At 38.4% G+C, this 16,355-nt stretch overlaps 1 protein-coding gene across 1 annotated transcript in view; it reads left to right on the forward strand.

Annotated features, from left to right (window-relative positions):
- Positions 1-16,062, forward strand: part of SUSD1 (sushi domain containing 1) — a gene marked incomplete at its 5' end in the record, with an annotated part of 38,987 nt that extends 22,925 nt beyond the window's left edge. The window contains 5 exons of the mRNA XM_027904775.1: positions 6,272-6,365; positions 7,450-7,705; positions 11,692-11,731; positions 12,571-12,664; positions 15,402-16,062. Coding sequence (XP_027760576.1) covers positions 6,272-6,365; positions 7,450-7,705; positions 11,692-11,731; positions 12,571-12,664; positions 15,402-15,540 — 623 coding nt within the window. The remainder of the gene's footprint in view (positions 1-6,271; positions 6,366-7,449; positions 7,706-11,691; positions 11,732-12,570; positions 12,665-15,401) is intronic.
- Positions 16,063-16,355: the final 293 nt, after the last annotated feature.

The raw sequence follows: 16,355 nt of genomic DNA on the forward strand, positions 1-16,355 counted from the left end.
AGCTCCAGGTCTTGTGGCTCTTGTTGTATGAAAGTTCTGGTGCTGGTGAGTGCCCCTCTGTCAGAAGGGAAGCCGCATCCTCTTCCCCAACCTGGCACTACAAGGAATTCAGTTGATTTCCATAGTCTTTGCTTTGGGTGGATGGCTCACAGAAGAGAACCAAGAAAAAGAAGAAGGTGGTGTTTTCCCTCAGGCCTCTTAGTTGAAAGAGCACCTTGCTGAGTTTTCCCTGACCAAATTTTCCTCCTCTGCCACGGCCAGGTACTGTGCCAGTGCCTTCCTCTTGGTGCATAGGGGCAGCTGCCAGTGCCCCGTGCCACTCACCCCATCATGGCAGCTCCAAGCGGAGCAAAGGGCTCCTGTGCTGGCCCAGCCCAGGGCGGGAGGCAGCGCTGCAGAGCACTGAGCACCGGCAGGGGATGTGAGGAGGGGCTGCCATTGCAGCTCTGGGTGCTCGCCCTGCAACTCCAGCATCCAGCACGGCCCTGCAGCCCTCTGCACACCCAGGCCAGGCCCTCACATCACAGTGGCTTAGGAAGTGGGGCGGGAGCAGTGGGGGCTGTTTGCGGGATCCCATCACAGACCTCTCTCCCGAGGTGAGGAGGCTGTCACGCTGAGTCCGCACATGTGGAAGCACCAAGCGTGCCCCTAACCCAAACCCTAACCCCCTGAGCCAAGAGCACCCAGCTCCCATTCTGCAGCCACTGCCTGAACACCTCCCCGGGTCTGCAGAGCTATTTCAAGAGTTTCCTACGTTGCATTTTCTGTGTTAGACTTTTGCTCCTAGAGATCACAAGGGACAGGTGCCAGAGGAAGAACCAGAGCAGATGACAAGCCATAGAAATGTTCAGGTAGAGATGAGCCAGGAGATGTGGGTCAGATTGGATCAGCTGCACACATGGCAGCAGAGGCAGATGACCACAACGCAACCTGGTAGCGATCTGTACGAGTAGCTGTGAGATGGAGGTGAATTTACCTGCAGAGCACCTGGCCCAGGGGTGCTCTGCAGCCCAAAGCAGGGCCCCTCAGGCCCTGGCTCTGACACAGAAAACACCTGATGAGGCACAAGCTGGTTCCCTGCCTGTTGTGTGGCTGTGGATTACACTCATTTGTGGGCGTGGGGGCAGGTCACTTGCTGGGATGTGCAAGACTGAGAGGTGCCAGCCAGGGTTCCCTAAAGCACATCTCCTTGCTTTCATCTTTCCTTCCTTGCTTAGGATCACTTGACTTCAGAGACATCCTGGCCCTTGGGAGCATTTTGCCTGAGGGAAAGGACTATTTGTGCAGCAGAGCTCAGGCTCTCCCAGTGTAGGAGCCAAACTCACAGGAGGCTGAGCACACCACTGCAAGCAGAACTGTGCCTGGCTGGTGACACGGCACCAGGCACTAGTTCCTTTTTTACTGTCTGCCTCATAGAATTCATACCTTTGTGATGATGAACAGGATGGTGTGACGTTTGGTCAGAGATCAGGAAAACAAAGGCCACAGTCAGTCCAGGGAATCACATGAGTGGGATTTCCAGAAATGACCAGTCCTTAAAAAAGATTTAAATTATCTTTTTCTGTAGATGTGGTTTTGATTTATTTATTCTCATTCCTTCCCTTCCTTCTTTAAGTAATGTTTTTCACTAAGTCAAAAATCTCTTTTCACTCTCTATTTTAAAAATTTTATTTTCATATGTCTTCATATGAAGACATATCACAAATGATAAACAACCTTTTCTGTTGTACCAATATCTCTATCATATTATTTTAGTTTTACTTTATTAGCAGTATTTTTGATTTCCTTGTTTTAAAATTCAGTAAAAACCTTTTGGACGAAAAGCCCTCAAATAACCATGAAAAAAACTCCTTGTTTACAACAAAATAGGATCATGAAATTAGTCTTATTTCAGCAAAGGGTTGTTTTAGTTAAAACCTGGCCTTCAGAGGAACCTTTGATTTAACTTCTCTGGACTGTCAGTTTCAGTGAAGAGTTGCCATGTGGTTTTGGACTTTGTGGTTCAATTCCATTATTATTTTTAAAGCTTTGTCATTACCATAAAACGATGCAGGGAAGCTGTTAAGAGAGCTGTATTTGCACCAAGAAAAGGTTTTTCAGTAAGTCAGATTAGGTTTAACAGATATGCATATCCATATGTAGTGTGGGATAGAAATGGATTTGTGCATTCATTTTTTATGTGACTGTGTAATAGGCAACTTACAGCCTTGTTGCCTGTATTATATATCCAAAGGTTAGTAGCACAATGTTGTCACAGAGTTAATGCTTCAGAGCTGTACAAAAGGTCTTATGACAGGAAAGGCATTAAATGTTCCTGTTACCACTCCTGGAGAATGTCACGAAAGTTCACATATTCCTTTTATTGCAGTAATTCGGTTGTGCAGTCCTCAGCAGTAAGCAGTATAGGCATAAACCAGAGCTTTACACAAGAAGTAAACAGCTCATTTCTAGGATTAAAAAAAAGAAATTAGCCCTTCTGTTGTGAAGTGGTTTCGTTATAACTAATAGTGAACTGCTTCCAACATGCTAACTTCTTCTGAAAAGCATGATTACAGTATAACACCAGGCAGGGTTTTGTCCAGGCATGTGGTGTTTCTCTGTGCTTCTGTAGTCATAGGCACTTCCTGTCATATGCCTTCTTTTCCGTAACTTGTCTTCAGGTTCAGAAGGACAATTGCTGGATGGATTCTTATTGTAGAAAATTAGCCTGCATGTGAAACGTTCAAGTGTTATCAACATAGCACTGCTATGACAAGGAAGTGCCTAGAGTGGGATTATCTCTGGATATACTTGCATTTCTTGCTATGTTCTCTGTTTTCCTGGTGCTGCTACAGATATTTTAGTCTGTTTTACTGGTAAAAAGTTAAGAAAAAAACAACTCTTCAAGAAAGGTAAGGTGCTAACAGCACCTGAACAGACTGGAGGATCTTGCTTTCTTCTCACAGCCCACCTACTGCAAATCCTCACCTCTCTGTAGCATTCCTCTGTTCCCTTCACTCACTCTAGGTGCTGTTAAGTCAGTATTTTTTCTGAGTGGATTTTTAAACCTGGTAATAATGATTGCCTCCCAGCAGAATTTTTTTAATGTTATTTTTAAGTTTTAAATTTTCGGAAAGGTTCTTCTTTGATTAAAGAAGTCATACTGGGCAAATACTACAAATGGAATAACTCCTTTAGAGTTTACTTTCTGGTCACTGAAGCAAAAACAAAATCTATTCCTTTCAATTATTATTATTCCTCCTTTACATTGTTGCACACCGTTCACTTGTCTTATTAAAACAGGCAGTTTGTCTACTGTGTACGAAATACACAGTATTTCTTACTAGAAACTCAATATGGCAAAAGACTCCAACCTTTAAAAGCACTATGTGTTTTTCCAGATTTTGCTCTCTTTTACCCACTTGCTAGGGCTGTCAGTGCTGGATGGCTGTTTATTTTCATGGTTTGCATTTCCCTGTCAAATTACAGAAAATTAAAAAAGTAGTTGTTATCCCCTTAGCATCTTTTTGTCCTATTTCCCCTTGTGCTGCTTATCTGGAAAAATAAGGCAAAACTGCTGCATGCAGTGCAGGTTCTTTCTGGTATTAAATAAGAAATGCCCAAGTTTTTCTTGGAAATTGGAAAAATCTTAGGAGAAATTAATAATAGTGTCTCCTGGTGATCCTGAATGTCAAAGGAAAGGAAGATAGGAGAAATACACCGGATGAATTTACCCTGACTTATATATCTTCCTGTCATATATATTGTCCTGTTGACAATGTCCTGAGGAACCACTGACATTAACAGAGAATTTATGGACCCTAAATTATGTTTTCTTAAGTTTGCAATGGGCAAAGGGACAATAAGATTGGCTGTCAAATGTCACTTTGTTCATTTATTTTGTTCAGATAGAAATTCTCTCTGTACATATTGCAATATCTGCAGTTGCAGATGTGTTGAAAAGACATGAAGCAAAGACCATTTCCCATTCTTGCAAGCAGCCATGCAACACACCTCATTAACTCAGAAAACTCTCAGTTTTCATAGGATCGATCATCTAAGTCCAACTCCTGGACCTGCACAGGACAGCCCTGAGAATCACACCATGTGCCTGAGAGCATTGTCCAAACATTTCTTGAACTCAGACAAGCTTGGTGCTGTAGCCACTTCCCAGGGAACCTTTTACAGCGCCCAACCACCCTCTGGTGAAGAACCTCTTCCTAATATCCAATCTAAACCTCCCCTGACACAGCTTTATGCCTTTCCCTCTGGTCCTGTTACTGGTCACTGGAGAAAAGTGGATCAGTGCTTGCCCCTCTGCTTTCCCTCATGAGGAAGCTGTAAACCACTATATAAATCTTATTCTTATTTCAATCCTAAACATTTGTAGCTGATTTCTTCACTGGTAGTTCACCCGTAGCCTAGTTTTGAAAAGAAAATGGTGAAGAGAACTACCAAAGCAGTCTATTTGGCTAGGTCAGCTTTCAGGATGTTCTCTTGGGGGTGATTTTTGTCAAGGGTAAGGTAGGTGTTTTTCTAGCTAAGGATACTTTTATAGCCCATTAGCTTTATTTTGGATACACTGTGCTTAAGTTGTATCCCTTCCCCCTCTTTTGTCTGAATAAAGCAGAGATATCATGTAAGCTTTCAGATTTCCTCTTCATAGGTTACAAAATGTATGAACCTAAGATTTTGGTTCCCTCATGTAAGATGTTTTCTTCTCTGTCCATGTCTTCCTTGTATCCTGTGCACTGGTTTCTCAGAGCTCTGTTGCACTAATGATTGGAACTTCAGACACCAACGTGGTCACACCTGAGCCTTGAGTACCTTGGTGGTACTATTCTAGTGTTACATAAATCTGTTTCTTATGCTTGTTAGAGCAGCCTTCCTTTTCTTTCTGTTGCCATTTTGGTGACAAACACTCATTCTGATGTGTACTAACATGCCGTTCCTACTGTTCAAATGAAATTAGAATATGTTGCATAAATTCTTGTTAGTAGTCCCAAGTATATCACCTTGTACTTTATATGGATGAATTTAATCCTATTTTTGCAAAACAGTAGTTGTAAAGGTGATGCAATTCTTCTTGTGTAATATCTCTCTATTTCTAGCATCGAGCAGAAAAATTCATCTACACACAGTGAGATTTTGCACAGTGATTGTTAACAAAATGCTAGACTTAGTACTTCCTTTTAGTCTTGAAAGAACTCCTTCAATAACCATCCTGCACCCCAGTACTTCTGCTTTAAACATGATGTAATTTTCTTGCTCCCTATTGTTTACCCCCTCGCCAGTTCTTCTAACAGACCTCATTTTCTCCTGCAAAATGAGTGATTTTCTATGCTTCAAATGTACATGCACCTGTCTGTCTTCCAGCTGTTTGAAAAATCCATGCATTTCAGAGAGATTTTGCCTGATGTAACTTAACTGTGGCAGATCTGCGTTGGTTTTCTTCTGGTTCTCTCCATGACTTTGATTATTCTTTCTAGCTCTGAAACCCCGGTTTTCTGTACATAAACATTGCATATCACATCAACAGCCTGGTATGCTGGTGTTCAAAAAGCATAGCCATATCTTTAGTTACCTGTGCAAGTTCTTTCAGACTTCTGGGGTAGATGGTATTCATGCTTCACACTCTGCCCCCTTGGTTGTGCACACTGAAGCTGTTTTACTTTTTGCTTTCAGGCTGGTAGTGGTAATTTCCATATCAGTGTGCAGCTGTCATCATTGCCGTTGAAATTAGAGGGAGAAATATTTGTTCAGTGTTGGCCTTGATTCAAATTCCCACCGAAACAGATTAGGGCTCTGTACTAATACTGAAATCCAATTTAGGGAGATGGATATTACTAGCTGACTGTGAGGAAGTAACTAAGGAAGTTGCCTTCTTGCAAGTACTTTTGGTGCTACTAAATTCTCCTTTTTTTCATACTATTTTATTTCTTGCAGTGGGTTTTGTGCTCAGAGTTTCATATTTTTCTTCTCCTTGGCCATTCAGATAGTCTAATAAATAATACTAAATCTTCCAGGTGTGATGTCATTTTTGGGCACCTCTGTTTTCCCTAGATAGCAGATATACTTCAGTGCAGGGTTCTGAGTTGGGGCTGCCAGGCTGTCATGCTCGTATTTGCTCCATGTTTTACTTGATCAGTTTTAGTTTGCCTGCAGGCTTTGTCTGTCAGGAGTTTAAGACTCAATGAACAAGGAACTTTTGGAGGAAAAGTAGCTAAGAACCCTGATGCCCGAAATATTTCTAAAACCTCTCTGAAGTGCTGGTATTTGTTTACTTTTTTAGATCCCCCTTTCCCAGATGTAGAATTTGTTGCAGTAAAAGGTTCTGCACCCTTGCTTAGACTCCGGAAAGCAGAAGATCAAAATGGACCGATCAGGTTTGTCTGTGTGCTCTTCACCCTTTCAAAAAACATTCTGCAGATTTATATTACTAACAGATTAGAACTGTTTCTGAGGGCTGGACTATTTTTCTTAGCAATGGGAGAAAATTTATGCTGCAACTCACAGTTTCTCCTCCCTTAGCAAAGTAATATTTGCTTCAGACTCTTCTCTGTTTGCTGGAACAAAATCTGGTTGTGATAATTTTGAGTTTCTGCAGTTGGGTTTGTGGTTTAGTTCTGTTTTGTTTTTCTTTTCCCTTTATCCACAGTGAGGTTACAGTAAATCTTTACTGATGGATCCAAAAACACCTCTACTCATGTGATGTTCCTTTTCCAACAAACTCATGCATCCAGTTCCCTCTTTTGACCCCTAAAAGCCAGAGTAAATAGTGAATAACAATTTCAGAATTTATGCATATTCTGAAATAGTGTTTCATATTAGTTTATTACTAACAAAATATATTTCTAGAGAAAAAGGATTTACTAAGTGCTGTTGGTGATAGAAGGGAAAGGTAATCATAATTCAATATTACAATGAAATGGAAGATATTTGAAAGCTAATAATGCTTCAGGAAATGACTAGTTTAACAACCCTAATAAATAGCCCTTCTGTCATTGGATACCATAGACTAAACATTGTTTTGAGAGGTTTGAAGACAGACTTTATTTATTTCTTTACAAATGGTACCTGTCCTTTCAATAGAAAAAGTCTTGTTTTTAGGAACTTACAAATCATTTTTAGAAGCAAACAATGTCTTATTTCATAGGTGAACTTTGATGAGAGGAGGAAGAGATAGCCTGAAATGTCTCAGTTTGATGTTTTTCTGAACAAAATAAACATTCAACATTAATGTGCACATGATGAGGAGCTCTAAGCTGTGCATTCAGTGCTTTTGGATCAAAATGCAGTGGAACACACACACAGAGAAATATTTTAGTATAAGGAGTGTTCATATTGGGCATTGATAATAAAAAACAGTTAAGAGGCTAAAAATAGAAAAGACAGTGTGAATTAATGAATGTCTGATGCTTTGTTCATTGAAGTAAGGGCTAATATTTACTTTTTTTTGTTTCACTCTAGTCTGTATCAAGTGATTGTGCTTCCTCTGGGTTTGCAAAGCAGTTTTATTTGTGACTCCTTTGCTGCTGCAACTTTCTTTAGTAACACCACTGATGTTAAAGGATATGTGGCAGCTGAATTTCAGGCGAAGGATGTTGCTGATAACATGTCAATTGCTCTTGGAGACAGACATTACTACGGGAAGTTTTATAATGCTCCTTTAAAGCTGGGAGAAGAGTATTGTGTTTTTTTGAGAATAATAAGTGAGTGGAATAAGGTAATGGATATTTTAAAACCTCTTCTTTACACTTGTTGAATGAAATATTGCTGGGGAAAAAGAGGAAAATTTTAATGTGTTAAATTTTTTATGATTCTCCAAAGATCTCTTAAGTTGACTGAATTAGATTAAATCTGAAGCTTTTTAAATATCTCTTGTAATTCCTTACAGATGTTTATGTCATTGCAATGTTGAAGCAACTCTGGATGTCAAAAGACAAAACCAGGAAAATTACTAAAAATGAAAGGCCATCATTGCCCTCAGTAATTGAGGGTGTCTTTATTGGGCCAGAATTTAGTGAAACAGATTAGTATGAGAATTAAGAAACTACTCCTTTACCCATTTTAATTTTTAATCCAATGTTTTATTCTCGAAATGATGTGAAAAAATATATTTTATCACGTGTTATCTTCCATGAGGCATGGATGTCCGTGGATGTCAACTCCAGCTCCACTGAGAAAGCCTTGTGGAAAAGAAGTATATTTTTAGCATTAAGTTTTTTATAATTTTAAATAATACAACACTGTACTTAAATAAAACAGGTGCTTGTTTCTGGTATCTGCTGACCTGTGCAGCACATATTTTTTGTAGTACCTACTTTAATAATAGACTGAGAAGTTTCCTTATAGCACAGATGAAGTGGTTTCTTTTCTGTCACAAACTTTTAATTGATTGTGTGAGAGGAAAAATTAGGGAAATAACAATAGAAGGCATTTCAGTTCATAAATAATGTTAAGTTAGCCCAAAATGCCCTAGAATTTGGACAATGAGCTGTATTTTTTAGAAAAATTTACTCTGTGGAGCAGGATTGTTTATCAGTCAAATGTATAAAAGTTTGGCCTCTACAAGCACTGCTAAATACATCCTTGAACTTAATCTATTTATCCTTGGGTTTTATGTGTTGTTTTCCCTAGCTCTTTCCCTTTAGTATTTTCTATATTGGGGTATTTTTCCTTTTGTTACCTATGTGGAGGCCTTTCTTGCACAGAACAGAGCTAATTGCTTATACATCTCTGGCAGCGTGTTTATTAAGTTACTTTATTATTTCTCTTTCTAATAGGTTATTTCCTGATCTTTCACTGCTAACATGTGCAGACATATTTTCTAGGGCGCTGATTTAATGGATTATTGTCGCTGTCATTTGTCAAAGTCCCTCTTGTGTCCTTCAATTTAGAATGCACCAGCTCCTTAGTATACAACCAGTATGCAGTATGGCTTTTGTTAGCTGATGAAGTACATGAAGTTACATACAACACTTATGAATCAGTTTTAGAGTTGCAAATACCAAACAGCTTTGGTTCATAGCTCTGCTTCTTTAAAATGGGACTTAGACCAATGCTTCAACAGTACTGGTTTATCTTTAATTCTCATGACCTTGTATTCTGTGCAATTGGTGGCATTAAAAGGTTTAAAAAAATCAAAATTATTAATTGTTGTTCAGTTTTGAGAATTTCTGAAAATCTGATTACTTAACTAACTGAATTTGGATTCAAGAGTTAAGATTTAAAAGTTGGTTGGTTTGTTTGTGTTTTTTAATTTACTTGGCTCTCAATTATTAGTACCTGTGAAATCAGCATTTCTTTAATCAGTATGTCTTTAATTTGTTAACACATTTCTATTTGAATACAGACAAATTAGAAATAGATGCCATAGCCTTTATCTAATGTTCTCATTATTGACTTTTATGTTCTGGCATGCTTCAGGGTCCCCTCTGTCTCCAGACTCCTTCATACTGAGAACGGTACAATTTGTGTCATGCTGCACAATCATGGCTTGATTGTAAACTTTATTGTCATTATTCCTAATATACCTGACATATTATCGTGTTCATTTATCCATTGTTCAGATTTGGAGGTCTTGTGAAGGGTGTCTGTTGTGAGGTTTTTACTTTCCATTTATTTTTCAAGGTGGACTATTTAAAATCCATATTTCATTTATGCATTTTATGCATAAATGATATCCAGATATGTTAAAAGGCTAGTCAAATGATCCAAGGAGATCATTGGGGATACACATGGAAAACAGTTAGGAAGTTAACCTTACTCAGCTGGAACAAATTGTCCACCTTTAGAAAGGTCCATCTCCATGAGGGATGATCCTAATTAAATAGCTCAAAAGCAACCAGTACATATTTTAATCTTCTGAGATTACTTTATGAATTTCATGCTGTGCAGAAAGCCATGGCTCACAGTGAAGGGAAAGAACTAAAAATAGAAAAAATTTGGAATCTAAACTTATTTGAGATTAGTTTCTTTACCATAGCTTTTGTTCGGTGTCAGCAGCAGCTTTTTTCGAGTCAGTTGGTTCATTCAACAGAAGTAAGAGCAGGATTGTGAAAGGTGAAGGTGACATAGTCTTTTCAAGAATAAAGCTATTGGTGGTTTTTTGGGTTTGTTTGTTAGTTTGTTTTGGTTTTGTTTGGGATTTTAGGTTTTTTTTAAATTGGAATCAAAGCAATCCCTACCACGAGAGAAATCTGTTAAAATTAGCCTAATATGAATTATATGAGGAAAGCATCTATGCATGACAGAATGTTTTTCCTCCAGAACTCCTTTAAGTCTGCAGCTGTGGAAGTGATTTCTGTCTGCAGTTTAGCTACCTATGCTCATGCAAGTTGTAATATGGACTTTAAGATCAGTGGATATTCAAGTATATCTATAATACTTGAATATCAATAGATATTCAAGTATTTAGAGGAGTAATTTTACCTTTCTGGAAAGGTGCTAATTGTATCAGAGAAAGGAATTTATGGTTTGATTTAGTATAAAGTGCAGAAATGTGAACTTTTCTGGTAAGATTCATGGGATCTCTGTAACTTCCCTGATAGGCAGGAGATGACTAATTTTCTGCACACTAGAATGTATCATGAATGTAGCTATTTCAAAATGATGGCACTCATGCCAGTGCCTTCAGAATCTGGCATTTGGGTGAGCTTTTAAACCCATCCCATGTTCTTTATCCTTCCTCTTCTAAGAGGATCTTCTTTGTCAGTCTTTTGTCTTTTTAATTGAGCAGAAAGTTCCTTATAAAAAACCGGTTGAAGAATCACTGAGATTCCACAGTTGAGCATGCAGACACATGAGATAAAGAATACAAATACGTGAGATTAGGCATACAAATGTTTCTTCATCCTTTTATGCAAATACTTAAAAATGTAGCCTTCTATTTCATAGAAATATACTGTTATTCTGTACTTAATACATATTTTGCTACATGAAAATATATGAACTGTGTATGCATTATGGGAAGTGAAAGGAAAGTGTGTGTAGAAGCACTACAAAAATAGACTTCACAGTACTTACACAATAGACAAGAACTTAGAACAGAACTACTTCTGTATTTATGACTGTGAAGTGCTGGGAGAAAAAGCTTTAAATGGCCCAAAGCTTACTGTAAAAAACCCAAAATTGTTTAATGAGTCTGCAGAAGCAGAGCCCTGATAAACATTTATTCAACTGTTGTGAACATGAACCATTATAAGTATTCTGTACGAATTGTTAGAAATTACCAAACAAGTTGTCTTAACTAAAGAAAATGCTAGATCCAGTATTGGTAAAACATGCCATTAGGTACTATATTTCAATATACGTGTTCTGCATGGGGATAGAGTTAATACAGAGTATTCTACCTTATCTCTACATTTCATAAATTCTGAATCCCTATCGAAGAAACTTCAAAGATCCTCCCATGTTACTAACATGCTTAGGTTGTAGAAAGAAAGGAAGAGTAATGAGCTACCAGACTACAGTGAGCCTTCCATCAAAACTTTATCTCTAATCTTATCTTTATAATTTATAATCTTTTAAGACAAGCTAGAGGTTGCTATTAAGGGAATAACAAACTCTATTCCCAACAGTAGTAAAATACATAGTAGTAAAAATAGTAGTACTTTGTAGTATGTTGTGAATGGCTGATCTTTCACAGGATGTTAAGTAATAATAAATCTCTCTCATGAGAAACAGTGATTTTTATGTTTTCACTTTCAGGTAAGAACACAGTCCTGTGCTGTTTGGGCACAAATCAAAAGTAAGTCAATTTATCCTTCAATAAGAAAGTATAATTTGTCATGGCTTTGCTTGGCAGCATAAACTAATAATTGCTGTGGCTCTTTCTTCATTTGCCATTAGTGATCTGTTGATTTTGAGGATTGCAAAGGTTAGAGACAGAAAATTTGCCTTTTTCTTCAATATTCCCTTCTGATGGATTCAGCAATCCATTCTAAAATGTAGTCTCTTATTTCTCCATGGTTTTCAATGTTGCTATTTCTGTACATCCATCCAAATCTTTACAGCGATTTTTATGCACAAAGGATTTGAAGCAGAGAAAATGTGAATTTTAGAAGGCCATTTTAAGATAGCACTATATTGGCTTAAAGGGTAAAAAAAAGCCCCAAACCAAACAACAACAACAAAAAAACCACACACACACACACACACAAACAAACCCACCAAAAAATCCCCCAAACCAAACAACAACAATTAAAAAACCCCAAAACAAAACCAACTAACCAACCAAAACCCCACAATATTCTGGCTTCTGGAGGCCACTTTATTTTGTAATGTTCAGGTGGTCCTCAGAGAATTAAGTCTTTTTATCATCTTAAAAAAATACAAGATTCCATGCAGAAATGGAAAATACGGCTAATTTTTGTACTTGTAAGGACAGTTTCTTAAATATATAGTGTCATAACTTAAAAAAAAAAAAAAAAAAAAGTAAATTTCTTAGCATGGTTTTATTGTGATTTACTTTTTAGTTATACAATGTTTCCAGTAAAGAGGTTTTACCTCAGAGGAGTTTGGAATCCGCTAGAGGTCAAGTTTTGGTACTGAGTTTGTTTGTTTGAATGGTTTGATGTTTTGTTTCAGGTTTGTCACCCACTCCACGGTACATGACTGCTGTTGGATTAGGGTCAGTGGCTGCCATCTGCCTTATCCTGTTCCTGTCATTCTCAGCGGCACGGTATGTATCGTTATTAACTCCATGTCTGTGGTCCTCCTCTACAAGGCTTACATGCTTTCCTTTTCAGATAGTTTTTCTTGCCAACCTGCTTGGTTTAGGCATCTTGGGTTGTCAGAAACTACTATCAGGAGTAGTTTTGGTGGCCAATAACGCATTCCATTGTTTGAACCGCTGTCCTCTGGATCTTTGCAATCACTGGCAAAACATCTGAAAATCATGGGGCTTGTCTTAATAAAGGAAGTATTCAAGACAGTGGGTAGCATCAGGACTGTAGTTCAGAAGTGTTTTGATTTAATAGGAACTTAATAAATGAAATTTATATGCTGTTGATACGTTGGTGTACTTTGCTCATGTGTAAAGCAAATTTTTAGTCCTCCCAACTTTATTCAAAAGGCCTAAAAGGATCATTTTTCAGTAGCAGTTGATCTAAATATCAACCTATCATGGCTAAAGGCTGTGAGAAAAACACATTAGAAATTTTTAAGAAATTTATTTATGTTTCACAATCCATTAAGCAGGGTTGGTATCTTTATAACGGTTTTTCTTTCATAGGTAAAACAAATATGTGAGTTATGTAATTGTGGATGTCTGTGTACACGTACAAATCTCTTCACTAAAAAATACGTCTTTGTTGTCATTTTAATATGCTTATCTCTAAGAATAGTCTTCTGACTTATGTCCCTTGAAAGGTTAGGGGCCTCCAGCTTGGGGCCTATGAAGTACAGCATTCATTGGTTAAGCTGCTTATTTTGCATTCAGAAACAGAAAGAGCTAGTCTCGTACAGGGCTGGAGAAAGTAGGATTATTCTGATTGTGGTTGTCTAAATTTCAAATCATTCTTGTAATCATAGTTCCAAATTAAATGTTCCATGGTGTCCTTTCTTATCTTTACATACTTCCCTTGGAAGCAGCATGCAGTGGTAAACTTAGCTTGCAGTCTTGATTGTTCTGGGGGTTTTGAAAACAGTGTGAGAGTCAGATTTTATATTTGAGGACAAAGGGGCTATTGTTTCTAAACCAGTCTTTCTGGCAGGGGTCTTATTGCAGGAGGAAGGGCTCCCCTAGCCTGTCACGATGCAAAAGGCTTCTCAGTTATTTCAGTTTCTTTGGTGAATATATGACAGTGGGATATTAGTACCTCTAAAAACTATATCAATTAGGATCATAGTGATAGGATAGCAGTTTAAGAACACAGACAGTAGGAGCGCTTGTGAATGAGTGTAGAGAAGATATAGATACATTTCAGTCTTCTTTTGAAAGGAGTGAGAGCAGATGAAATCCTTAGGGAGCTGGGTACATTGAGTACATTTGTCAGGGGTCAGGCTGTAGTGTAGTGTATTTTTTGGGGCAAGGATTTAATAATTCAAGAAGTATCTTTTAGGTCCTTGATCCCATGTACAGAGAAATTCTTGAATCCTTTCTCCTGTTCTAGGGAACATCATGCAGAGTCCTTGGCAGAAATTGAAAGTGCCTCATCTCAGTAGGAGGCAGAGAAGGGAAAACCCAGACATCAGTTGTGATAAGACACTTCAGAGAGCTCACAAGAAGTATCTGTAATATTTATAAATAACAAATACTCTTTTAGTTGGAATTAGACATCAGTTTAATGCATTTCTGAGGAAGAGTATGACTTGGGGGGAAAAAAAGCAATGAAGTCAGCCTTCTGCTCTATCCAGTTGCAAAATCATGGTCCTGTTTTATGTACTGTACTCCAAGATAGATGTGGCCTAGTAGGAGAAAGAGAGAAAGGAATTTGACAGGAGAGGCCTGAGATCTATCTGATCCAACTTCAGGTAGGGCAATCTAATGGCAGGGTTCTTGGCCTGGCAGAGAAGATGCTGCCAAGAAGCATGATACACAAATACACTAAATGCCATTATAGAAAGGCCAGCTTCCTCCTGTTCATAGTGCCAGTGGTACATGTACCATCCGTGCACAGGGTGCCCATGTGCATCTGAACTGTAGGAGAGGGAGGCATGGGAACAGATTGTATGAATGCAGCTTCTGGGTGGTCTGCAAAGGCAGGTTAAAGAAACTTGTCAGTAATGACACAGCTACAGCTGATTCTGCTATGGTGTCAGGTGAATGGTCTCGGATTATTTCTTGGGCTCCCTGTAAGCTTCTGTCACAAAGAGCCACTATATTCAAGTGCTCACGAGCCTGCCACATGTCTTCAGCCTCAGGGATTATGTTACAGCAATGGGTTAGATTGTGAATTCCCACCAGCATGATTGGTGACAGCGGTTTGAATTGTTCCTCAGTAAGTAAAAGTCTGAGACTGGATTCACACAGTGAAGTCTGACTGATGCCCTTAGATGTTACTTTTTTTCATTTAAAAAAAGGTGTTAGTCCATAGTTATTAAAGTGGCTAGTCACTCACACACCTTGCTCCATTCCTCTCAGTTCTTTGTTTTCCTTTATATGTGATACCCATTCATATGAATAAGGACAGTGCCAGAAATTTAGATTTCTGTGGATCTGCACTGGGCATGAATGCTGTTGATGGTGAGGTTAACCTTGGTCATGTACTCATCAGGTAACCTATGGAAATGCTTTCAATTCATCTCACATTGGCTGTGATGTTCAGAATTTATATCAGTACCGTGTGTCCTCAAAAAACTTTAGAAACACTGTCATGTATTCCATCAATATGAGAGATTCTTTGTCAGGTCCATGCTTGAGTATTGAATGATTTGTAAGTATTTTTTTTAACTGGAATTTTTTTTTCTTTCCTCAGCTCTTATCTCCACAGCACAGTGCATCCCCCACCTGCTGCTGTAGCCTGCGAGGCTGTACATTTATCTGCTACAATAGATGTGGCACAAACAAGGATTACATCATCGTTCCTAGAGACTGAAAATGTCTCTCTTCTCTGATGAGTTATCCGCTGAAGTCAGCAAAGAGAAAATGTACTCTTATCACTGCCAGCGTCTGTCAAGTATGGATGTATCTGCATGTCACATATGTACTATAGCAGTTGAAATGTGTTTGTCGTGGGAAGTGAGATGTTTGTTGTCTTCCCTTATTCCAGATGATGTGGTGTGTAAAGGAGAACCTTCCCTCACAAACAGATTTGTATCAGAGACATTATCATGCATCCTGTGTGTTGGCCACAGGCTTTCAGCTATTCCAGCTGCATGAGCGCCTGATAATGAGTGCTTGTATTGTACTCGATTACATGCATAATCCCCTGATCCAGCTGAGACTGTCTGAGGATTAACTGTTACTTTAGATACCTTTGGACACATAAACCGACCTATTATGAGAGAAAATACAGACCTACCTTTATATGAGATAGAGTACCTATTGTATTTCCAAGTATAAGGGTAGAACACTTTTAAGTCACTTAGGAGTAATGGTACATCAGTGACATGTATACTTGCTGTCACATTTAAGTGTGTCAGTGACAGATGTGTTTCACATTTATTGCAATCATTGCAAATAATTTATCAATCTATAAAACTGCAGTTTGCCAAAAAGCTGAGTAGCTTTAATGGCATGCGAAACTAATTAAAGGAAGAACCTACCTGTGTTAAGTGCAGTTTGCTAATCTCTGTTCTGTAATTACTGCTGAGTAAAACCATTAAGTCGTTGTCTGGTTAACGGGCTGGTGTGTTACATCTGGTTAGAATCAAGAAAGTACAATTAACCAATTTCCTACACCCCACTGATATTTTTTTTTTCTCCTGTA

This window comes from Empidonax traillii, unplaced genomic scaffold (assembly GCF_003031625.1).
Source record: "Empidonax traillii isolate 1590-97213 ecotype Southwest subspecies unplaced genomic scaffold, ASM303162v1 scaffold3:size4013460, whole genome shotgun sequence".
NCBI classification, from domain to species: Eukaryota; Metazoa; Chordata; class Aves; order Passeriformes; family Tyrannidae; genus Empidonax; species Empidonax traillii.